Source organism: Micromys minutus, assembly GCF_963924665.1.
Source record: "Micromys minutus genome assembly, chromosome: 1".
Taxonomy (NCBI): Eukaryota; Metazoa; Chordata; class Mammalia; order Rodentia; family Muridae; genus Micromys; species Micromys minutus.
Window position 1 is genome coordinate 43,643,141 of NC_137969.1, and position 25,127 is coordinate 43,668,267.

Sequence of the window (25,127 nt, forward strand, 5' to 3'; positions counted from 1 at the left end):
GCTAATTAAGTGCTAAAAGCACCCTTCAGTTAGTGCACTACACTACTTACTAGTCTGTAGGACATACGGTCATACATAGCATTTCAAAGAAGCAGGGACTGTAAACTGGTATCCAGGACTCAGTCATGAGAGGAGAGCTCTCTGGATGAGCTCATGGTTTCAGAATTTTTGTGCTGGAAAAAAAAAAAAAAAAAAAAAAAAAGGAATGCTTCTCTTCTCCCTAAATTGATGTGTTCCTGAGAGTTAAATGTGACCTAGCTTGTGATAGAGAAATTCAGAATTCTTGATGAAGCCCTAAGATTAAGATTATTTTAAATGGACCTTTAAATGTTATAAACCAAATGCACAAGTTCACTTAGTACTTCTTGATCATTCTGTAGAAGTAACTAATGTTTTTCTCTAAAAAAACAAAAAAGTTCAGACCCAGCATGGTTATGTATACCTTTACTCCCAGCAGAGGCAAGGACTGAGGCAGAGGCAGGCAGATCTCTTTGAGTCTGAGGCCAACATGGTCTACATAGTTCCAGGACAGATGGAGCTATGTAGAGAGAGCCTGTCTCAAAGTCAAAAAACCTCATGGAGTATACTTCAAAAGTTGAAGGGAGGTGGCCTGAAGAGAGGGCACAGCAGTTAAGAGTAGTTGTTGCTCTCATAGAGGACCGCAGATTGGCTCCTACTGTTACACCTGCTTACAGTTTTCCGTCACTCCAGTTCCAGAGGACCCAGCACCCTTTTCTGGCCTCCACAGGACCAGGAAACATGTTCACAGGTGCACCCTTACTGGTAAGTTTTTGGTTTTGTTTTTAAGTCCAGGGAGCTCCTTCTTTCTCTTCGAACGTCTCAGATTAGGCAGCATTGTCTAGATTGTTGTGCCGACCTACATAGAGCCCAGCCTGGGGAGATGGAGCAGGTCCTGATGTTGGACCACACTTGAGCTGTTGAAGACTGATTGGGCAGATAAGCCAGATTCTAGAAGTTGGTTAAGTTAAACTGTAACTCATACACTGATAAGCCACCAAGCCTTCCAAAGTAAAACTGTATGTCTCATCCTAGAAGCAACCTTGGAATGTGTTCCTCAGAACTCAGACTTGAGACAACATGTGTTTGTCTGTGGACACACTGACGTTCCTTTCATTTTGGCTTTTCTTTTATGCAGGAGCACTGTATTTGGGAAGCCAGTTGTTAAGAAAATGTAATAAAATTCCCTGTCTTCTTGCTAACTTCAATGCATGAATAACAGTTTCAATTCATTTTAAATTCAACAGAACTAAATACCTCTGGCCTCCCACAAAGACATCACAGGGAGATTATTGCAGCTTCTCTTTCAATGGTGGTTTCTTAAAGTGAGCACTCAAAGTCTGAAAGAGTGGGTGGTTAGGGAGCCATGAGGGGTTGGTGTTGTCTCCAAGTGCAGAACTCTTGAAATGAAAGATACCTTGGCTCTCCAGCAAAATGTTTGAAAGCTTATGCCACTGAGCAAGACCTCATAGGGCCATGAGCGTACTTTATGTGATACCGTTTTAAATGCTATCAGAATGACTTGCCAAACAGATAATACAATTAGCTGATATTGGTTATACCTCATGAAACATCTATATGAGATTTTGCCAATGTCAAGGATTCACTAAAAATAAACAGTAACAAAAGACCCTTTTTTACTTCCCTCGTTGATAAAACCTGACATTGTCTCCTTTATCATTTAGCACACATTATGATAATAGTTATTATAATTTTAGAGACACGTACTCACTGTTTAGTCCTGACAGGCCTATTAGACCAGGCAGGCCTTGAAATAAGGGAGATCTGCCTGTCTCTGCCTACCTAGTGTTGGGTAGTACTACAACTGGTGCTGACTCATGATTAATTTAGGTAAGATCATCAACGTGATTGGTAACCAATCGTTACAGAACAATTTGGATTAGACTAAATTTGTCTTGATGTTTAAGACCTTTATGTTAGGTCTTAAAGCTTTATTATCCTTAAATACAACTAGTGTAGTGGACCATTAAACAGCAAAGTGGTCTGAAGAGAAATTGATTGGAGTGGCAGCCAAAAATTTAAGGTACCTGAACTTCTTCTTTAATATCTTTATGTAGAATGTACATGACATTTTAAAAGTAATCATAAATATTCTAGTTGAGCTGCCCCTGGCCTCTTAGTGCTCTTAAATTCTAACCACTTAGACACATGCTCTTCTGCTAATACTAAAGACAATATAAAGCCCTCCACTAAGTTTGAGTAGTTAAAAACACTGGGATTTGCTGTTGTTTTAAGGGAAAAGATAAGGCCAACAGCTGAAGCTTGTGGGCAGAGGACCACGCCTCTGGTTCACTGTTCTCCATGCCTGATCTCCCTTTGGTTGGCTGCTAGGTCTCCGTACACAATGCAACTCTGGTCTGTGGGGTTCCAAAGGTACTAACTACTTGGTGACCCATTTCAACAGTCGAACTTTTCTCTTCCATAGCCAGCTGCAGATGGAACACTTGACCCCTCCCCCCATTCCGATATCTCTGAGGGCCATTGGTGGACCCTACCCTCCCAACCGGCCCAAGTGGCCAAATAGTTCAGATGCCTGTCATATTTGTGGTCGCGCTCCTCTGCGGACTGTGCCCGTGCTGCCGTCTTTGTTATCACCCGCTCTGTCATCTGCCTGTTTTCCAGTGTGTGGGGGTTAGTAATGGTAGTAGTGGTCGTCCGGCTTGGGAGCCCCCATTTCTACCTTTCCTATTCAACTTTCAGTCCACAGAGCAGGCAGCTGAAGCTTGGTGCCTGCCGGCTGCTTCCTGAGAGTTCACCCTGCGGTAATCTGCATTTATGGCACCTGGGCGGGTCTGGGGCGGGGCCTGAGGAGCTGAGGCGGGTCCATACCGGCTAGGGGCGGGGCCTGCGAGGACCAGGACCTGAGGAGCAGGGGTGGGGCGGGGCCTCAGGTTGGAGGTGGGCGGGATGGGGTGGGGCCTATACTGCAGGGGCGGGGCCATCGGGGCGGGGCCCGGCCAGGCGAGGGGTGGGGCCTACGGGGCCAGGCCGGAGCTCGCCGGAGGCTCGCAGGCGGACGTCACTCCCGCACGGCGAGTGCTGGAGCACGAGCCGTACCTCTCGGCCCGGGCGTCCCCTCCGCCCGCCTCTTGCTTCCTCCCGGCTGCCCGTCGCCTCCTCCACCATTGTATAATGTTCCCGACGCGCAGGCTGAGGACACCGGAGTCGTAGCTCCGGCCTCGCCGAGCTCCCTGTTTCCTTCGGCCCCGCGGCAGGGTGCTGCGCATGGAGCGGGCATAGCTTGAGGGGTGGGAGGAAACCCCTCCGATGCGTTAGCTCCGGGCGGACCTGCCTGTGGTGAGTTCCCGGCCGAGCTGGAGGCTCCGGGGGGGTAGGGCTCGGGCTGGCGGGGGGCGGTGCTGGGCTGGGCCAGGCGGGAGCCCCCGGCAGCGGAGGCCGGGCCGGGCAGGTTGGGGAGCACCCGCCGGCCGCCTGGGGACCCCGGCTGTCACGACCCAGAGCGGGAGCTGTTGCCGTCACAGCTGGCGTGTGTGTGCTCGCTGTGGTGGTTGTGGTGCTGAGAATGTGCGAGACTTTTTTTTTTTTTTTTTTTTTTTTTTAAGATTCGGGTTGCTAGCAGGGAGGCTACTTCACTTTTGAGTTCCGTGTCTGGGTTTGCATCCAACTTGCTATATTGTGTTTCGAGAGTTTCCCGGTGGTTTTGCGTTAAAACAGCTCTCTTCACCCTCTATTTTTACTTGCCCAAGTGACTTGATTTTGGTTCCAAATGTATATTAAACTTAACGCCTTCCTGGTTTTTAAATTAGAAATCTACAAGTCATCTTGGTGGTAACCGCCTATGACGGGGCGGGGGGGGGGGGCGGCGCTGAGGGGAGCCAGCTGTCCCGACGCGTAGACTTTGTACCATTGACACTGGGCACCCTTCAGAGGACCATTGCGTCGCGAGAAAGTACTGAATTGTTCATATTTTCCCTAACCATACATCGTCTTAGCTTTAGCAGAAATAGTAGCAGCCAATAGAGTTGAAATTTGAATGTTAAGTTTCACAGAGCGATGATTCTGTTTTAGAATAACTTTCTGCTCGTATCTAGGTAGTTTCAGGAGCAGAAAGTCAGTGTTGCAGGCACTGAATGGAGAAGGCAGTCAGCAGGGACAGACTCAGAAACAGCAGTTTTTACTGGAGTAGAGTCGGTCAAACTCTAGCTGGCTTTCAGGGACAGTGTTTTCATGCATTGTTCTTGAAACATGTTTTTGATTTCCTAACACTTGGTTAGAAGTGTTCAGAACCTGTGGAAAGAGGCCTGGAGGTTGTACTCACCAGTAGGATTGATTGCCCATGCCTTAACTGTTCAGAATTTTTGGAATTTTTGTTACTGACAGGAGTGAGGTGGGCTGGGGCTCCACGTAACCCCTGGAAGGCTCTACACCATAGAGCCTTCGGTTCTGCTGCTGGGCTAGTTGCTTATCTACCTCACCTACTTCACCCCAGTCCTTTAACATCACTGTATCCTGATTTGAGGGTAAAGATACTAAGATCCCGACTCTGGCATGAACAAGAATAATTGGGGATCCTTACTTTCCTGATAATTTTATAACAATTTTTTTTTTAAATACACAGGGCTGGCCTGGATTGTGGTGGCGTACACTTAAAATCCTAGCGCTGGTGGATCTATAAGAATTCAAGACTAGCTTGGTCTACACAGTGAGTTCAGGGCCATCCAGAGACTGTGTTCAGGTTAGGTGTGCTTTAAAATAGTGTCTTTCCTCTCCTAACTAAAATAGGTCCAACTGTAATGTATGCTCCATGGACTTGGTAGCGTGCCCCTCTCTTCTCCACCCAATTCTGTTCCTTACTCTATTTCAACAGGTAGGGAGGGGACTCACATTTTTTAACAACCCACTGTGTGGCAGGAGGTGTCCTAGGAATAGTTTTATTGTCAGGCAAGTGTCACGGACTGGTAGGTAACAGCTGCTCAGACCAGCTTCTGATAAAAGAACTGAGAAACGAGTTTGACTCAGATTTCGACGCTCTTTCCGCTCCCATTGCCGAGTTATCCTCCTTAACAGCGTTTTAATTCAGTTAAGGAACAGAAATACAAATTTACCCAGTTATTACAACTAAATTATTAACACTGTATATAAAAAAAACAAGCATTGTTTTTTTCTGTTTTAAAGTCACTTAAATTTACCTGTAATGGCTGGTCCTTAAAGGGCTGGGGGGGGGGTCATTTTTAACAGTACTGTAAAGTAAAAGTTACATAGCTCAAGAGTGCCCTTACTTAAAATATGTTACACTCTAGAAACTAAGAAAGGTAAAAGCCACAACATCTTTACAGGTTTCTTTTGCTGTGGTTTCTTAGTAAAGAACAATAGTAAAAGTATGAGGGATTGTTTGGATGTTTGAAACAGGGTTTCTCTGGGTAGGTCCTGGAACTCACTCTATAGACCAAGCTGGCCTCAAACTCAGAGATTGACCTGCCTCTGCCTCCCATGTATTGAGATTAAAGGTGTCCACCACCCAGACAAAATATGAGTTTTAGTTTTATTCATATTTTCAAAATGAAGGCCACTTAGCCAAAACTATTTATGAAAAATAGGTAAGCCTGGTATTCAGAAGGGTGAACTTTAGAATCTTAGAAAATCTTCTAAACTTAGCTGTGCATGTTTTTATTTATTGTCTTTGCATATTATGTCAAGTGAAAGCTCTAGTGGAAGGATGCGGAGGTTGGTGGGGGGTGTTTGTGAGTGTGTGTGGGTGTGAGTGTGGTGTGGGGGTGTGTGAATGAGTGTGTGTGAGTGTGGTGTGTGTGTGTGTGGTGTGTGTGTTTGTGTGTGTGGGTGTATGAATGTATGTGTGTGTGAGTGGAGTATGGGGGGGGGGGTAATGAGTGTATGTGTGTGTGTCTGATTGTCGAATCCAAAGGTCAGACCTGTGTTAAAGCTACCAGAGGCCAGGCTTCAGTTTAAGTGAAAATGGCTTGCTACTGAGAGTAGTTCCAGCCTTCACACTTAGATCTGTTTTTTAAGTTTATGCTTATGTATGTGTGGGGAGAGGGTCATGCTGCGTCTGAGGACAACCGTGTGGAGTCTGTTTTCTTTCCAGCTTTTACATGGGGATTTAACTCTGCTTGAGTGGCAAGCACTGTTACCGTCTTAGCTTCTCTCAGCCCCTTTTCTGACTAGAAACACACACATGAGAGTTTGAGTGCTGTGGCCAAGTGTATGTGTACAGTAGTGCATTTTCTACCTGCCACTCACAAGTACTCATTACACATTTTGTAGAAACTTACAGACTGTGACTTCTTTTTAAAAAGTGTCTGATTATTTAGTTTGATTTCAGTATTTTAGAAACAACTGACCAAAGTTGGGTTGTTTTTTAAAGAAAAAAAAAATGTTGTCTTAAGTAGCCATTGTAGTTAGTATTAAAGACAAACTTGTGTCCTGTACAAATACTGGGAAACCCTTATGAACAGCAGTCCCCCGGAGCATCCATCACTCATTGTGTGGGGCTGTGTCTTTCTCCATTAGCACTGCCCAGCAGTTCATTCTTTGTATGACTCTGTGAATGGCATATGTCAGCCTAAGAAGACGGCATTCCTATTCTGGGTAGTAAATAGATTCTTTGTTGTTGATACTCCCCAACCCCCAAAGATCATGAGACAAAAACATGTTTGGCTGTCTAAAAATTTTCTTTGGAAAATGTATAAGTTACATTTCAAGATAAAAGCAGCATAATATTTTTTAAAACATGATTTCTGACAGGGCAATCCTCTGTCAGTCTGAACTCAGCTGGCGCGCCGTGGCTTGATAGATTTGAGTCACCTAAGCTGCATTTGCCCCAGTCCAGTTTTCAGTTCAGATGGAGCTGCCCGGCCTCTCACACCCAAGGCAGTCTTGTGGAGCTGCGCCTCAGAGAGTGGACCGAACTGTGGGTGCGTGGGGGTGGGGATGAGGGAGAGCACAGCCGGAGCAGCAGCAGGGCTGTGCAACCGCTAGAGCCAGTCTGACTAGTTTAAGGTGCCCAAAGGCAGCTTTGTCTCCCCAGTAACTCTAAGTAGCAGCAAACTTCAGTTCTTAAACTCATCCACATCTGCAGTACTACTTTTGTCTCTTTGCAAAAGAGTTTTGCAGGTCTCCTAATTAATCTAAGCTTTTCTTTTTTACCTTTAAAACCCTTCATTAACCGACTGAGAAGAAGCCACTAAACCACACTTTTTTTCTTCTTCTAAGGAGTTTTCCGTAGAACAGTGAAGGGAAGGGGTTCTAACTCTAGGACGCTTAGTTGTGTGATTACAGTGGGCTCTGTAAACCCAGTGGCCACATGAAAGTCCCTCAGTGCAGATTGACCTAGCCCTTTGCTCTCCTCTGCCTAACTGCTTATCATTCCAGCCCATGGTGCTCCTGTGCTAGTAGGCTGCTGGAACACCCCACCCTGTGTGGAGAAGCATTGCCCAAGATAGACTCTGAGAATCCGAAAGTCCCAAGGTCGTCTCTGTACCAGAGCAGGTTTTTGCATACAGTTGTAGCTACAGGAATGAGGTGTTTAGGAGGTAGCTGTCTGACACTAGCCTTTCAGATTCACCTCCCTCTTTGAAGGGGACATTTTCAGCATCTTGTGCTTACACATGCCTTTGTCTTTGGGTCTTTACTTTCCTAGAAACTTGTCTGGCAAAATTTGGGTACTATGGCTTCAGCAGATTTGTTTACTTCTTCTAGTGAGATGTCTGATAAGCTTTTTGAGGTAGTGAGTGCCCATCTTCCTCAGGGCTGGGAGTGCTAGAAAGGTGCTCTACAGCTAAGCCCTGGTGATTTTTGTGATGCTGGGGATAGAAAATTTGCACAAAACAATTTTTGAAATACTGATTTAAAAAATTATTTCAGTGACCTGAAATATAAAATGAAGTGTGTTTCACCTGGGAGTGATTCTTAGCTATGTGACAGTAATTAATTTACAAATCCAAGATGAGATTTCCCCTCTGCTTTTTGTAAAGTGTCCAGAGGCATGTGGGACACACAGGGTCCTTCAAAGCAAAAGTAGAACTATTACGTATTTTCCTTAGAAATAAATAATTACCGCACTTAATATGGTACTCTAGTTATTTTTATTGTATTTAACTAAATGGCTTTGCTTAAAATTCAGTAAGTTATGAATATCCAAGGTCCTTGGGGGAAATTTAAAATCTCAAAACAGCCTAGAAAAATGGCTACTGTATGTACAAAATATTCACTACTTTTTAGTTTATGTTTTCACACACACACACACATACACACACACACACACACCCTTGTTTTTTTAAGACAGGGTCTCTCTATATTGAACAGTTCTGGCTGTCTCCTATTGTAGACCAGGCTGGCCTCAAACTCACAGAGTTCCACCTGCCTATGCCTCCAGAGTATGTGTATGGGTGTTTTGCCTGTTTGTGCACACCACCTGTATACCTAGTACCCAACGAGGCCAGAAGATGACATTAGATTCCCTGGAACTGGAGTCACAGATTGTTGTGAGCCACCACGTAGGTGCTGAGAATCAAACCCAGTTCTGTTGGAAGAGCGACTAGTGTTCTTAACCACAGAGCCATCTCTCTAGTCCCTGTCTACCTAATTTATAAAGGCAATTACAATAAATATTCTGAATATGTAGGTTACACACATGGACCCCAGATTCACCATCCATTCTCCCAACTTAATGTTTTAACTCTTAAGAAACACGCCCATAAAAATATCTCTTGAAGTTGCATCCTTAGATTCTATTCTTCAGTTTTATTTGGTGACAAACTAGTTAGCTAACATGGAAAGCAACCTTTAGTTTTAACTAAAATGGAGTTTTATTTTTCACCTAACTGGTCTTAAAGTTACTGTATTGGTGTTTTATATACATGGTCACCTTAAAAAAAAAAATAGAAAGAAAAAGAAAAACTCAAATGCTTTTTGACAGATCGTTTGGTTTCTACTCAAGTCTTTTATTTTCCCTTGACATTGTTTATTAAGGATCACTTATGTGAGGGAAAAACAAGCTATCTTTGGGGAAAAGATGCTACAAGAGGATTGAAACTAGAATCCCATCTAAGCAATTATAAATACAGGAGAAAAAAATATTTTCATTATGCCCGGGAATGGGGAGGTGCAAAGTTGGATGAGCTTCCCTGGCAGGCAGTCCCCTGGGGGAAAGTCAAAGCTGAAGATTCCTTAATGCTAATGAGACTTTAGACTCAGGATGCTGAAGATCTACCCTGGACACCAAATGATTATAAAGCAGCATCATAATGCAAATAATTATAATATGTATGTTTCTAATTACTGGTTTTCAATGGAGAAAAGACAACTAGTTCATCTGTTAGAAGCATTACTGAACAAACATCACATAACCTGAGCTAGTAATCTGACCAGAGAGAATCCCAACTGTTACAAAGTAACTTGCTTCAGTGTATCCCTGAGGTTAAAACTGCATTACATTTTACAATTAAATGGCTTTTCCATGTTCCTGATGAAGGATTTTCTGCAATAAGTGCCTGAAGCATTGTTCAGTGTGGAAGTAATTTACTGTTATTAAGATGAGTAGGATTATTGAAAGTGACTATACTAGTTAAATTCTTCGTTGTGAGTGTGGAAGGCTGGTTGTGTGGTTGGAAGTCAGCCTCGGAACCCTACTGGAGATCTGAACTGTTGCTGCCTCTGAGTTTACATGACTTAGATTCCTGCTTGGTCTTGTGTGTGCGTTCTCACTGCAGTAATCCCCCAGGGATCCTCACCATAGTTTTTGAAGCACTGATGTTACTTCATATACAAGCAATAAAAGGTTGTATTATAGCATAATAAAATTCAGTTTGGGTTTGGTAAGGCTTCTAGCATTCAGCATTGCCATGTGAACACCTGAATGGGAAATGGAGTCTGGAAATGTAAATACTTTGAGAACTCTGTAGGTAGGAACTGATCTTTAGTTTGAAGATGCCTTGCTGCTCTGTGGCACCCCCTTGTGGTAGATTTGGTGCTGCCTTTCAGTGTTTATAGGATTCCAATTTGCATTGGGCATGCGTGTTTACATAAAACACTCATCTGTGTAAATATGCTTATAGAGTTAGTGTAATTCTCCAGTAAGAAATTCTCCGTGCTTGTTTGATTTTTTTTTTTAATATATAGTGATGTATTGTTTAACTTTCATGGAAAATTCCAGACAAACTCAGAAGTCAAAATGCAGTACAGTGCCCCGTGCTCATCACCCTGCTTTAAAGGAACCAATGTTCTGTTGACTCTGTTTTGTCTACATGATCATGTTGGTGTTGTTTCTGAGTCTTTTCTAGCACAATTGAGGCCTCAAATCATGCTGGGTGTGTATCTGTGAAACTGAGTTCAGTCATTACCTTTGGCCAGAATCATGGGGTGAAATAGAAGACTTGTTACAGTTCCATCACCATCCTTAGGAGATGACTGGTATCCTCAGTTCATTAGGGTTGGTGTGGCAACCTAAACTTTCCCAGGGGAAGAAAGCCACCGAGTCAGGGTATTAGAAACACTACTGACATGTTTTAAAAGCTGCTTTTGCTTTCCAGATTTTTACCATAAGTCACACCTTAATCTTCCCTATCCCTTTCCTTTATTCTAAAGAAACTTTCTCTTCTAGAATATGACCATTGTTTACTCAGTGTAATTGGTTAAACCTGTTAAAATTCCATTTGTTTTCATGTGAACTGATATTTGATAAACCAGCTTTAGAAACTGTATCTAGTTTGGTTGATAGTGAAAATCCTAAGAGGAAAGATAAAATTTGTTAAAATGTAGACATCAGAAAACAACCCCACATGGTAAAGTTGTGTATATACGCAGAGGCTGGGGTCCTGGCCTATGGTGGCCCTCAGGAGGGCTGGGCGTTTGCAGCTGGCTAGGTGGGCAGGGCTGGCCTGCGGGACTGCGGGCCTAGCTGAGTGGAGCCGCTGGTGGGTGTCAGGTTACAGCAGCCTGAGTGAGCACGGGGGACTGCCTGATCTAGTGAGTGGCATTGTAATTACTGTGCTGATTTGTTAGGGAGGCTTTGTCTTACTTACCAATTAGCATGGATGTTACTGCAGAGACCTCTGAAGCCCTGGGCAGGCTTTCGTTTAAAAATAAGATCTTCCAGACCCGGACAGCCTCCGTTTGTCAGTAGCATGGGTAGGAGAGCTGTTGTCTTTCCCTGTCTGTAAGTCGCAGAGCCTCTTGCCCTGGGCCAGGGGCTGTCACTGGTGTCTGAAGATTGCCTGATGCCGTTCCCTCCATTGTGTACCCCCCTGCCTGGCTGCAGCCCAGGACCTAGAGGCTGCTCTGTTTTTTGTGGCTTCCCTTACGATTGTGCCAGCGTCCCCGACCACTTCCCTAGCTTTCTGTTCTGGCTTTGTTGTGCCTGGAGGGGAGGCTGGGTGTTAAAGCGTAGCTATGAGCAGCTTTCTCAGTCTGCTGTGTTCTTCCAGGTGTGGGAAGCTATTTGACACAGCCTGGGCTCCCAGCGACACAGGAGGGGGTTTTTCTTCACTCCCTACTGCAGGGAAGGCCAGGCTCCTAGGAGGGCAGAAACTCACCTCAAAAGCAGGATACCAAAGGTGAGGGATGAGGAGGAACTGAGAAAAGTCTATTTTGGAAATTTCTCTGCAGTTTCTAGCCCCACTTTAGCCACTGTTAATAAAGTGGAACTGGGGGCGCCCTTGGGAGGAGGGTCTCATTCTCATTAATAACAGAATTTGAGTTATTAATGAAGCTCTGGGACACTTAGAGTTTAAAAGAACACCCCCCACCCCGATGGAAAGGCTGTAAGTGTCGGCAGCTACCCACATGAGGGGAAAGGAAAGAAGAGACAAGGCCAGGGCTTAAGCTGGCATGGAGGTCAGACACACTGAGAGCAGGGAGCCACGAGGCAAGGAGGAAGGCTTTAGAAAGAATGAGGAAGCCCGGAGTATCAGACCTGAGCATCCTTAGGCTCTGACCAGCATCTGAGAGACAAAAGAGGAAGTGCCTTTGTGACTTGGGTCTCAGAAATGGCGGCAGACCCAGTGACCTCATGGTAGCCAGGATGGACTAGGCTGGGGGCCGGGGAGATTGGTGACAAAGAAGAGTACAGTATCTCATTAAAAGAAAAATATTCTTCTGCTCATCTCTTTGGCTGTTTGAGACAGAACCTCACCATGTAGGACCTCCCTATATAGATCTGGCTGGCCTTGAACTCGGAGATCTGCCTGTCCAGTGCCAGGATTAAAGGTGAGAGCTGACCTTCCTAGAGGCGGTCCCTGGACCAGGTGATTGGCTAGGCACAACTGGGATAATAGTCTCTATTCTATTCAGCAGGAGGTTGTACTCACTCACCAGAAGGAATTTTCCCTTATTGGGCCTTTACTGCTACTCCCTGTTTGTCTCTGAGGCTGAATTCTACCACACAGTAGAATTCCCCTGCTTTCCCCTGCCACTCACAGGAGGGAAACTGTTCCAAGTCAAGAGCCTGGGGCTCTGACAGCACCAGATGCAGATGAGAAATCTCTGGTGTTCTTTTGGGAGCCTTCTCTTCCCTCTTGGCTCCTTTTTTCTTCAAAAGTAAATTGGGGTGGGTGGTGAGAGATAGCTCAGAGGTTAACATTGGCTACTTTCCCAAAGGACCTGGGTTTAGTTCCCAGCACCCACATGACAGCTTAGAACCATCCGCAATTCTACTTCCAATGGATCTGAATTCCTCTTCTTGATGTCTCTGGGTACTTGGCGGCACATGATGCACAGACATACATGCAGGCAAAATATCCATAAAAATAATAAAAAGTAGTAAATTGGTGTAGAGGCCTGGGGTGGCGTCAGCTTTGCCCTCATAGACTGGCTTGGCACTGTGATTGACTTGAAAATCCTGTGTTGGGGCTGGAGAGATGGTTCCAGGGTTAAAAGCTCTAGTTTTCTTCCAAGGGGCACCCACATGGCAGCTCAGAGCTGTCAGTTAACTCTGGTTCCAGGAGATCAGACACCTGTTTTCAGCACCTGATTTGGGCACCAGGCGACCAAGTGGTTTTTAGGCATACATATAGGCAAAATACCCATACACATAAATTAAAATGAAATCTTTTTGAAACAGAAAAAAATGTCGCTTAATTATGCTATAAAATGGCAAACCGAGTTTCTAAGTCCAAGAGGAAATGTGTACCAGACATCCACCAGTGAAGCCTTGGGGTGTCATGGTAGCTGAAGATTGCCTGCACCCCATCCTGAGTGCTAAGCCTATGCACATTTGTCCTCAGCATCGCTACCCCTGATCCCCTGTCAGATTACCAGGTGCCTCAGCTCACTCTCAGATAGTCTTCGGTGCTTTACTTTTTAATTTAAAATATGAGATTTGTTATCTCTTGTTCAAAGAAGATACCTGTACGAGGTATTGTCTCCTTTCCTTGAAGTTGGTGCTCAGTTGTCAGTTTTGACCTTGTCTGAATAAGAAGTAAAGGAGTTTTAGTGTTTCTTCTGTCGGGTGTAATGATCATCGTCTGGGACGAAATGAGTTAAAACAGACTTGACATCTCTTTGACGGGCACAGGTCTGCTGGTCTTCCTGGGCAGGGGAAGATTCCCATCATGTTGACATCTCTTTGACAGGCACAGGTCTGCTGGTCTTCCTGGGCAGGAGAAGGTTCCCACCGTGCAGTCCATCCTGGGCTGTGTGAAGCCTGCAGTAAAAGCAGTGGTTTTGTTGGTGGTAGGATAACAGAAATGGTTGTAAAAGAAGGTTTTTCTATTTGTCCCATGAAGATTATAGGTGTTCAGTTTTGACAGTCCATATATAACACTAAAGCACAGTGATTTAAAAATGAAAGGAAGATATCATTTTTGAATTGCTGGAAAAGAATTATAGGTAACTTTTAAATTCCCATTACACAGGGAGGGGAGTCCAGATGCCTTATAAACAAAGACATCATTTTAAAAATGAAGTTGTGTACAGGCCCAACTTATAACAATCTTCAGATCTTGGGCATGAGGCATTCCAGCTAGTCACTGAAAGTCATAAGATTCACCGTGAGACCCCACAGCTCCTGTGACCAGAAGCTGAGCTTAGACTATGTGTGCACCGTGGCTTGTAGGTAGGTGGTGACCTGTACTCTGAGGTGGTAGAATCCTTGAGTCCAGGTTTTCAGGACCAACCTGGACAGCATAGTAGATGCCATGTCTTAAAGCAGGAAATAGAAAATCACATATCATCACAAAGTGATACTCATGGGTGTTTTTGCCCTCCTCACTTAAAAACAAAAAACAAGGGAAAACAAGGGGCCTTCATTGTCAAGACAGTGAGTAGCAGTGTGCTCAGTCTTAGTGTAAGACGCCTGACAAAGACCAGAAGAAATCATGGTTCTGAGATCCTCAGTCCAGCAGCCCCTGGAAACTTCAGAAATACAGATTCCTAGAGCCCAGCATCTGCTAGAACAGGCCCACGGCTGAGGGTCAGTATGAGGACTCACAGGCGGTGTCTCAGGCTAGAGCCTCTCATGCCCTCCAGTCAGGACCTCATCATTAGGTGTTCTCTGCTTCTGCCTCACGCTCCCTGCTGGCCCTCTGTGGCTCCTCATTTGTCCCACTTACTGTTCACTTATTGAGGACCATTTTGGTGTCAGGGAGGGTCTCTAAACAAAAAGTACTGAGGTGAAGGACAGTTTTGTGCCTTTAGGGGCCCTACAGTCTGGAGGTAGCTGACAGACATGCAAACAGGGCTGCTAAGCCTGGTCTCTGCGGTCCCAAGCTACAGTCCTGTCACATTTCCTGAGGTGCAAGTGACCTGGAATGTGGAAGCATGGGCAGCAGCTAAAAGTTTTCTGACCCTCTGGAGTCCAGAGCTTTGTCTTTCCAGGAAAGTTGTACTGGTACTTGTCACGTTGGGGCATCAGCCTCAACAAAATATGGTCCTTTTTCTGTTGCCATTGTTGTTCTTGTTAGGGTCTAGAGCCACCTGCTTCTGCCTTCCTGGTGCTGGGATTAAAAAGAATGTGGCTTTGGGGTCTTTTCCTGATGAGAAGCAGCTAATTGAAGGCCATGTCTGGCACACACAGGGGTTGTTTTTTGTTAGTGTTCGTTCTTTTACATCTTAGTTTGCTGCACTTGGTATTGACTGGATCCATTTTTCAGAGTTCTGTCTGGGCTGAGCATAGCTCAGTATCTGGGCGTGCGTCCAGCGTGAGTGAGGTTGAGCTTGAACCCAGGCCTCAATTTGAGTGCAGAATGTCAGGATTTTGTTCCTAACAATTTGGAAGAGGCCTTATTTGATCTCAGACCTTATAGTAAGAGCCAGTGGATGTTCAATAGAAAAGCATTTGGTGGTTTTGGGCTTGGGTAACAGGAGAGGGAAGGAGCCACCCACCTGGTGGGGTGTCTCCAGCCCAGTCCTGAGCCCTGGGAAGTCCTTTGGGGTTTTGTCTGGATAGAAAGAAGGCTTGGTTCTTCAAAGCTGAGGAGGAGTGTAACAGAGCACCAAAGCCCAGGTAGCCTAGGAAGCAAGCTAGGATCCAGTGCTTAAAGGCCCTGACTCTGGAGCCCTCCGACAGAGGGTAACCTTCCCAGGAATCCCTTAATGAGCTCCTGATCCTTTAGAAGCCTTTGGTGCCTCTCTGACAGCCCTTAAAGAACATTGTTATTTTTTTCAGAGTGTGTGAGGAGAAGGAAGCTTCCGAGGAGCTGGCCACCCTGACCCAGTCGGGCCTGAGCCAGTCTCAAAGCGACAGAAGGGACCACGTGCCTAGCTGTTTGCTGTTGGGTTCTTGAAAGCATGCCTTGTCTTTGCATTCTGTCTTGCTTAAGGAGATAGGGCGTTATACAAAGCCTCTAAGTGAGAAATGTCTCTGGAGCTGAAGGTCCTCTGAGCAGGCAATGGCAATGCTGCTGCCTTCGACATTCTTCGATTTGTATTTTTGTTTGTTTGTTTTGTTTTGCATTTTTGTTTTTCTATATGACTTAGCTAGATTGTGTGCATTTTGCAGTTTCATTGTGTGCATGGAGCCAATTTTGTTTGCTTCAATACAAAACAGAAAAAAAATGGAAGTAAGCCCGTTTTTGAGACATACTCCACCAGTGGTCCTTATCTAAACACTTGAAAAATACCCACTATTCAACTCGTTTACCTAGTTCTGTTCACATACCTTACTTATAGGAGCCCAATCTTCACCCTCCTGTTCAAGGCAGCATTACAGATGTCTCTACAGGTTTTCCTAAACCACCAGGGTGAGCATGCAGCTCTAACCAGATGGATCATTCTAATTGAAGTTAGACTGCTCATGTTGAAGTCTGAAATTCTCTCCACAGATGCCAGTCAGCTGTTGGGATTCTGCTGAATGCCAGATAGATGTGTGTTGCCATGGAAGTGCTAGGAACTAAACCCTGGGTTTCAGCAGTAGCAAGTACTCTTAACCCTGAGTCATCTCTCCAGCCCCTAGGTGTGCCCGCTATGGAGCTAGCAATTATTTCTAAAGAAATATGTTATTAGGCCAGCAAGATGGCTCGGGAGTACTTGCTGAGAGAGCCTTAATAGCTCATTGACCCATGGCCAAAGGATAGAACTAACTTCACCAAGTTGCCCCCTGACTCGCATGTGCACATATATGCTCACATGCATGCACAAAATTAGTTCAGGGTCTCTCCAAGGAGCCCTGGCTATCCTGAAACACACGTGTCTGCCAACTTCTGACATGTGCTGCATGCTGAGGTCAAAGGCTTGTACCACTTTGCCCAGCGTGACAAATTAATTTAAAAGAAGTTTCAAAAGAAATGTGTTATTGAAAAAATACTATGGTAGTACATCTCTGTAACCCAGCTACTTAGGAAGGGGGGAAAGGCATATTGCTTAGGTCGGGAAGCTTAGACCAGTAGTCAGCAGAGATCTTACTTGAATAAAAACATAAAGGCTAAAAAAGGGGGAGGGAGGGAACAGAAAGTGCAGGAAGGACCAATTTACTCTGGTAACAAGTCTTTACTCAGTTTTATATTAATGATTGGATGTCTACACTCTGGTACCAAAGTTATTTTACTATAGAAAAATCACTAAAAGTGCCAAGTGGCCACAAGTTTCTGGCTTGATCAGTGTTTCTCAAACTACTGTGGATGGGCCATCCTGACATCTTCACCTCCCTACCCAATCCTTTGTGAATTTCAGTAAAATGATTATTTAGAAAACAAAGGAAAAGGAAACTGGATTAAAAGAGAGAGAGAGAGAGAGAGAGAGAGAGAGAGAGAGAGAGAGAGAGAGAGAGAGAGAGAGAGAGAAGGTTGGTACCCCTGATCATGGTGTTGAGGTGGGGTTGCTCAGATCCACAGACCTGAGGGTGGTGGTAAGGGGGTCAGATTAGCAGATCTGACAGGCACTTTGCAGTTTTGCTGTAAAACTCACTTCATCTGAATGGCCACGAGTTCACATGTAAGCCCCGCCTGTGGACCAAGAAATGCCGGCCTAGGGTGTGCATGTATGCATGCATGCGTGCACCTACACATTTAAGTGGCCTGATCACAGGATGATACAATATAGATCAGATAACATTGTGTGTAAATTAAATGTACTTACAAGCTCTTTAGGCAAAGTAACATTTTTTCCCACGGGAGTATAAATGTTCAAATTGTAAGCAAATACACATAAAATTGTGGATACAATTACTTGCTTAAAAATCCATTTGTCTGATGATGCTTGTGATGTATTGTGTTCTGCTGAGTGAAATAAAACAGCCTCTGCTCTGGTTTGTCAAGTTTAAACGAGTACAGGTACTGCAAACAGGAACTGTCCGGTGCTAAGTAGACATAAGGTGGAACCCACTAGGCAGCAGGAACTCTGAGAGGCAAAAGAGAAGCCATTGTCATTAGACCTGCCTTGACAGAACAGTTGTGGTGATTATGGAATTGGTCTTTGGTCCTAACAATGATACCCATCTTGTTGATGCTTACGAAATGAGGGGAAATGGTTTCATACAAGTAATTCCACATTCTTTATAAGCATTAACAGAACTCAAACCCATACTGGCATGGATAGGCTGCAGCTGTCTTCATTTCTCCCATCAGAATCAGACATCCTTTATGGGATCGTGTGCCAGACTCTGGCCTCCTATATGTCTGCTTTGTGGGGTGGATAACATGGCCCTCCTTTAAACAGAATATTGAAGGAAACTTCTATGAAGTGTATTCGTTGTGTTGGCCTTCCTTTAGGATCAGATTTGAAATTCAAAAGGCTTGTGAGACAGAGGAGGGGAAGAGAGTCCTGTGGTCTGGCAGAGTAGAGGGAGCATTAGTGAGGGGGCTGCAGAGGCGCTCTAGGTAGGAGAGGAAAAATGAAGTAACTGCCTAGCACCTTTGGAGAGGGCTCACATGGCTCTAGGATGAGTGCTGCAGACAGGACTGAGCAGTAAGCCTGGCTTACTGAGAACCACACTAGGGATTGGTAGGGACGCTTTCCTGACTGGGTGCTTACACAGCAGGCTGACCTGGTTGGCTGTGGTCGTGAGTGGCTGTAAACCCAACACCTGGTAGGTTCCATTGAGGAACTCAACCCAATTTAATAAAAATTCAGTAGGAATCTTTATCCATATTGAAAGCCTGCCTGGGGTGGGGGGAAGGCTGGTCTTGAGAGCTTTGTCATAGCAGAAGTTCTGAAACAGGGCGACAGTGACTATGGAAACTAGGAAGAATTACTGTTCTGAAAGAGAGCTCCAGACAGACAGCAGTTCTCACAAAGGGACCTCATCAGATTTCTCAGGGTCTGGGGTAGAGTACCTTATGTCTTTCAAATACCCAGGTACCTCTGAGGTCACAGTAGGTGTTTGTTATGACATGTGTCCAGTGGCTGAGTAGCAGGGCTTACAGTCAGACATGGTTTCTTTAACCCTGAAGCAGTTCATTCATCCATAGCTGTGGCCGGGAGACGAAGCCAAGCAGAGAGACCTGGGTTAGGAACCGTGCATTCTACCACTTGGCTTAGAGTGAAAGGCAGTGGCAGCTTCGTCTCCATGGTCACACCCTACAGGCAGGAAGGCTTTGTGCACGTGAGGAAGGAAGACACATTTTGAAAGTGCACGAGGCTCTCCCAGACTTGTGTGTTTTCTCCTTCTCTAACTTGATGCTTTCGCTTACGTGAGCTGTGCTCAGGCTGTAATTTATAACACCTCTGTCTGTTGAGATCATGCATTGTATGTTCTTAAGCTTTAAAAATAAATCCATTTGGGGGAGGGAAGTTGAACCTGTGTGATAATGTTAGGCAAGGGAACGTAAGCACATGAGCTGAGAAAGTAAAAATCATGGTTTCCATGGTAACTTGTAACTTCTCTGAGTTGTGTCGTACACATTACTCACACAGTACATTGGCCAGGATTACCTAGTGATAAAAATTGCTCTGCAGACATGCAGGAGTGGATGTCCTGCTTCTCTGTGGACAGTCTTCCCGACTAACTCCACCTGCTCCTCTGCACAGACGAGACCTGACCTGAGTCAGCTTCTTCATGGTGGAACTTATCATTCATGTGACTCACGTGCTTTCTGTCTTTCTGCTTTGTAGATATATGTTGGGGAAAGGAGGAAAGCGCAAGTTTGATGAGCATGAAGATGGGCTGGAAGGCAAAATCGTGTCCCCCTCCGACGGTCCGTCCAGGGTGTCTTACACCTTACAGCGCCAGACTATCTTCAACATTTCCCTTATGAAACTGTATAACCACAGGCCTCTGACAGAGCCCAGCTTGCAGAAGACTGTCTTAATTAACAACATGTTGAGGCGGATCCAGGAGGAACTCAAGCAGGAAGGCAGCCTGAGGCCTGCATTCACCCCCTCTTCCCAGCCCAGTGACTCCCCTCCTGCCTTCACCCACCTGGCCTCGCCTCCTGCTCACCCCTGTGACCTAGGAAGCACTACACCCTTGGAGGCCTGCCTCACCCCTGCCTCGCTGCTTGAGGACGATGACACTTTTTGCACTCTGCAGACTGTGCACCCTGCAGCTCCCACCAGACCCTCTTCCCCAGCCCTCCCAGCAGAGAAGGACAGCTTCTCCTCCGCCTTGGACGAGATCGAGGAGCTCTGTCCCACATCTACCTCCACAGAGGCTGCCGAGACAGCAGCAGCAGCAGCCCCTGAGAGCTGGAAAGGAACTTCCAGTGAGTCCAGTGTCCAGAAACCTGAGGGGCCCCAGGAAGGCCGCACAGACGACTCAAGATTCATGGACTCTCTGCCTGGGAATTTTGAGATAACAACATCCACGGGTTTCCTGACAGACTTGACCCTGGATGACATCTTGTTTGCTGACATTGATACGTCCATGTACGATTTTGACCCCTGCACATCTGCATCAGGGACAGCCTCAAAGATGGCCCCTGTGTCAGCTGATGACCTCCTCAAGACCCTGGCTCCCTACAGCAATCAGCCTGTTGCCCCAAGTCAGCCTTTCAAAATGGATCTCACAGAGCTGGACCACATCATGGAGGTACTTGTTGGCTCCTGAGATCTGGTGACTGCACCCAGCCAGGCCCTGCACCCTTGTAGCCCTAACAGTTTCTCCGCACTGTGCATGGACCCTTGTTTGCCTTTTTCAGAGAAAAAGAAAATTTTACAAAAGGATCACACTAGTATTTTCTTCAAGCAGAGTTGGAGTGCCTTCATTCGAGTATGACCACTTTTAACAAACTCTTCTGAGTGGGTTCCTCAGAGACCTGCTGCCCTGGTGTAGGAGAGAAGACATTTGAGGACTGTGTTGCTAATGTTGAAAGGTGAACGTGAACAGTTCAAGTGAAGCACAAGGATTAAGTTGGAAAAGCTGTAAATTGCATGTGCATATTTGTCTATTTTTTCTATAAGTTTTATTGCAAGAGGTAAAAAATATATATATATCTATATTATTTGGATAATCTCAGTACCTTCTCCGGCATTTTGCCCTGTGTAAGTTGACTTGGCAACTCAGCCTTTTTAGAGGCATTAACTACTCCTAAGTGTTGCATTTACATGGCTGTTTAGAAAACTGCTGCCCAAATTTATTTTATATTTTTGTACAGATTCTGCAGTTTATGATATTGTTTTTCTAAAAACAAATGCTGTTTATAATATGAAATAGCTATTTTGATGGATTTGCTCACATAGTTCCTGCAAACGTGAGATGTACAAGGCGTGCTTGTACTTTTATAGACTCGTGATGTTTTATATGTGTACGGTGCAAGAGAGAATCGGATCACAGCGGTCTGCAGTCGGTGTCCCCAATGCAAATACACACAGCGCTTTAATAAAGGGCCAGGTGATCTGACACCCAAATTTCACAAGCACCAGCCCCTGGCACGGTCACCCGCCAGCACTGTGACTTCCAAAGCCAGAGCCCTGTCTGCTCATCAAACTTGCATTAAGCAGTTGGCGGGGAGATGGCTGTGTATAGGGGTGGGGGGGGGAGGGTTGATGTCACAGGCTCCTTAGCTCCCTCCTTTGAGCAGAGGCTACACCATCTTATTAAGAGTAGACTCAGCAGGGTGTGGTGACAACACCTGTAATTCCAGCATTTGGGAGGCAGGGGCAGGTGGATTTTTCCTAGTTCCAGTCCAGTTAGAACCATACAGTGAGAACCCTGTCTCATAGGGGGAAGGGGGGGAGCAGGGAGATTAAGAAAAACTATATTTATGCTAAGTTGCTGTTTTAATTATTTTTTATTTTAATTTTTTAAAATGAGAACTCCAGTCTTTCCCTTTTGGCATAGCTTTTATGATAAGACCACAATTTTACACAACAAAATTTTACAACAAGCAACTGACCTCTTGATGGAGGTGAGCCCTCCTTCCGTGCTTAGGGGTCACACAGAAGAAAGTCCCAGAAGGTATTCATCATGTTGCTGAGCTGCCTCTCCTAGTATCCTTTCCCTGAGCGTCTGTTCCCTCTGTTGCTAAGAGCTGCAAATGGCGTCTTTCTGATCGGAACAGCAAGCTAGCTCTGTGCACCTCTGCCAGCTGGGACACGCTCTCCTGACATATGTGACTAAAGCCACAGTCCACCACTTTATGTCATAGTGTCCAATCTGGCTGCTTTCTTTAATTAAGTGCTAATTTAACTACACTTTACAAGGCTGTTATTCCCACATACATAGACAGGAATTTCTGTGCATGTTTCAACCCCCCCCCCGTGTGCTGGCCCCTCACCCCCCCCCCGTGTGCTGGCCCCTCACCCCCCCCCCGTGTGCTGGCCCCTCACCCCCCCCGTGTGCTGGCCCCTCACCCCCCCCCCGTGTGCTGGCCCCTCACCCCCCCCCCCCCCCCCCGTGTGCTGGCCCCTCAGGCAGCTCTTTATTTAGTGATTCCCCCACACGTGCACCGTGAGATGCAGTTGTTTGTTTCAGTGTATCATGCGTGTTGCTGAGACGCCCTTTCTGTCTCACAGCTCTTGGTCGTGGTGGTACTTGAGCTGTTGAGTGCAGGTTACAACCTATATTGTTATACAGATGGCTTCTTTAGAAATAACTTTTCTATTTATTTTAAAAAACTTAAATTATGGGACTTTGTTTTTGTTTTTGTTGTCTGTGTTGGTCATTTGTCAATTTACAGTCACCAACCAATTCTGCTCACTTCTTGCCGTGGATAAGATGGGTCTTTCTGGCCAATTGGAAAGATAGATTTTATAAATGGCACTTTAGACAAAGCCATAGTTTTGTTTTTATAATGCACACGGCAAGCAAATGCATTAGTGATGAAGGAACTGCTCTTCCAAGCAGAAGACTTGTGGAAGGTGTGGCTAGTCTCTTTTCACACTTTGATTTACCTTTGCCTCACTCATGTGTCTGCCATGCTGATTATCAGCTCTGGAGCATCAAGGAGCTGATGTCCCACAGACACCTCCACACAGCCTCTCGCCACGCGCGCATTTCCCTTCATGTAGGACCAGGGATGTAAGGTGAGGGTTGTCGCACGTGCTTCCAAATGTCACTGTGCCTGTCCAGCTTAAGAACTTTTCTTTCTCAGAGAGAGCAGGTTTGCCCATACTCTGGGTTTTAGAACTGGAGGATCCTGTGAACTGGCCACATGCTACACACAACTGCATATATGTGCATGTACAAGTAGTATTGATTATTCCCTGCAAAAATGGCACAGAGTGGTTGATTGCCATTGTCAAAAGCTGATTTACAGTAACTTACAACAACTGTACTTTTGTTGGATTAGCAATTCGTGTGTTTAAACAGTCCCATATGTTGGGCAACAGTTCAAATAAGCACAGAGAAAGCATTGCCCAAACTTGGTTCTCTAACTCTAGTGCATTTGTAAAGCTGGGCTTCAGAATTAAAACACCCACCCCCAACATCGGCAGGCAGAGTGCTAATTCTTGAAACTTGCATGGGAAGCTGACAGCCCATTTTTAGGAAGAGCAAGCCCACCAAGAGCTGAAACTGGTTTTTGTGTCCTATTTATGTTAAGCAGTGTCCCAACAGGGAAGAGTTGAAGCCAGGGTGAGATCTCCCAGTCCCAGTTTGAGTGGGGGAGTGTATTTCCAGGTGCTTCCTGTCTGTAGTGGCTCACCTTCACAAAGACAGTCTTGTGGCATCCAGAACCAGGCAGACAGCCTGGGGTGCCTGAGTGGAGAGGTTCTAGAAGTGACATACAGTGACAGTGACGTGACAAGGTGAGAGCAGAACCCTGGGAGATTAAAGGGATGGTTTTCCCCATAAGTTATTTATTCCTTTTTTTTTTGTGTGTAAATATATTTATTTTACTGTGGCGCTCTAATAACATCCGGGTGGTATGGTGCAGAATGTATGTAGGAATGTATTTCTTGTAGGAATGTAGATCTATGTATTAAAAGGGGGAGCCAAGCCAGCCCCCCCACCTGTCTTTTCATCAGATACACAGTCCACATTCATTTTTAACTCTCATCTCCAATATGGGTCTATTTCAAATATGCAAAAAGGCGTGGATGAGGAACGTTTTAATACCTCCAAATTTTTAAGAAAATCAAGCATAAAAGGGTTGATAATTTTTTAAAGTTTTCTTAGTAGCACTTTCTCTAGATGACGGAAGGGCAACACACAGGCTCCCACCTTCATACCAAAGGGTGAGAAATGGCCACAGCCTCCTACACCACTCCAGGGTCTTTAGCAACTGAGCTTTTTATTGCCACGGCCCCAACCATCCTGAGGTCAATCAAGGAAAATTTCTTAACGACGTAAGCTCCAAAGAGCCAAAGTATCAACTTACGGATCATTTTTAAAGCCTAAATTTCTTACTGCCTTTGCAGTGGACAGTGGATATGGACACTGCAAAGGCAGTCTTCTTAATGACAGACACAAAGACTGCTCGTGCGGCCGTTGTCACTGCTCTGCTCTGTGAATTGTCTTAATTTTGAAACCTTGCTCTTACAAATTGAGCCTTTTTACATTTCTGAAAATAGCAGAGAGAGCGTGTTTGACTTGTTCTAGCTGTAAGTGGTTGGTTCTTGTTGCTGCCCGGCACCTGGATGCCAGCGGGGTGCATCCGCCCGTGTGTGATTGTCTCCAGTGCTTCCAAGGATGACTCCATGGCTCTTCGCCAGGGTCAGACGCTCTTGCAGACAAAGCCAGTGTAGATTTTGGACTTCTTTTGGGGCGTTTGGGAGAGAGGAGTGGTCCATACGCACAGCTAACGTGTTGAGAGAGTACATGGGGACATGGACTGTGTGGATTTTGAGGAAGGAGGTGTGACCTTTCCCCACAGACCTGAGAGCTGTGCCTTTTCTATGCAATATTACAAACGTCACATCAGAACCCAGAGGGCTGTGTTCAATGTAGATTAATTCAGGCTGTATTCTAAACAATTGGACAGATTAAATGTACATGGAAATGAGCAGTCTTTTGTAGTTTTATATTATACAATAAACAGTTAAAAGATGGAACGTCCATGGTTTTCTTCTCACTAGAGTACCAACAGCTCATGTTGTGACTTGTCCCATTAGGGTGGGTTCGGGATGCTCTGCCTATACTGGCCCCGGGGTCTCCTGAACCTTCTTGTCTCTGAAACCACCATCCCTCCTGCTGCTCCTGGCCTTCCTGTTTCTTCTCTGACCCATCTCTCCAGACATTGTTTTTACCAGGATTTCCCCAGAGCCTTTGCCACCTACTAACCTGAAGTGATACCCCGCTCATGACTGTGGTAGTCCCCTGCCTCTGTTGAAAGTCTAGGGCTACCAGAATTTGTTGTCCC

The 25,127-nt window shown here is 45.4% G+C and overlaps 1 protein-coding gene across 1 annotated transcript; it reads left to right on the plus strand.

Moving 5' to 3' along the window:
• The first annotated feature begins 3,183 nt into the window (after nucleotides 1–3,183).
• On the plus strand, nucleotides 3,184–21,317 carry SERTAD2 (SERTA domain containing 2). The gene is made up of 2 exons (XM_080921347.1): nucleotides 3,184–3,336; nucleotides 19,501–21,317. Exon 2 carries the CDS (start codon nucleotides 19,505–19,507, stop codon nucleotides 20,432–20,434), a length of 930 nt encoding a protein of 309 aa, XP_080777473.1. The 5' UTR covers nucleotides 3,184–3,336; nucleotides 19,501–19,504; the 3' UTR covers nucleotides 20,435–21,317.
• Nucleotides 21,318–25,127: the final 3,810 nt, after the last annotated feature.

Bases quoted from the DNA above. Each gene is read 5' to 3' on its own strand.
- SERTAD2 (XM_080921347.1), top strand. From the start codon at position 19,505: ATGTTGGGGAAAGGAGGAAAGCGCAAGTTTGATGAGCATGAAGATGGG.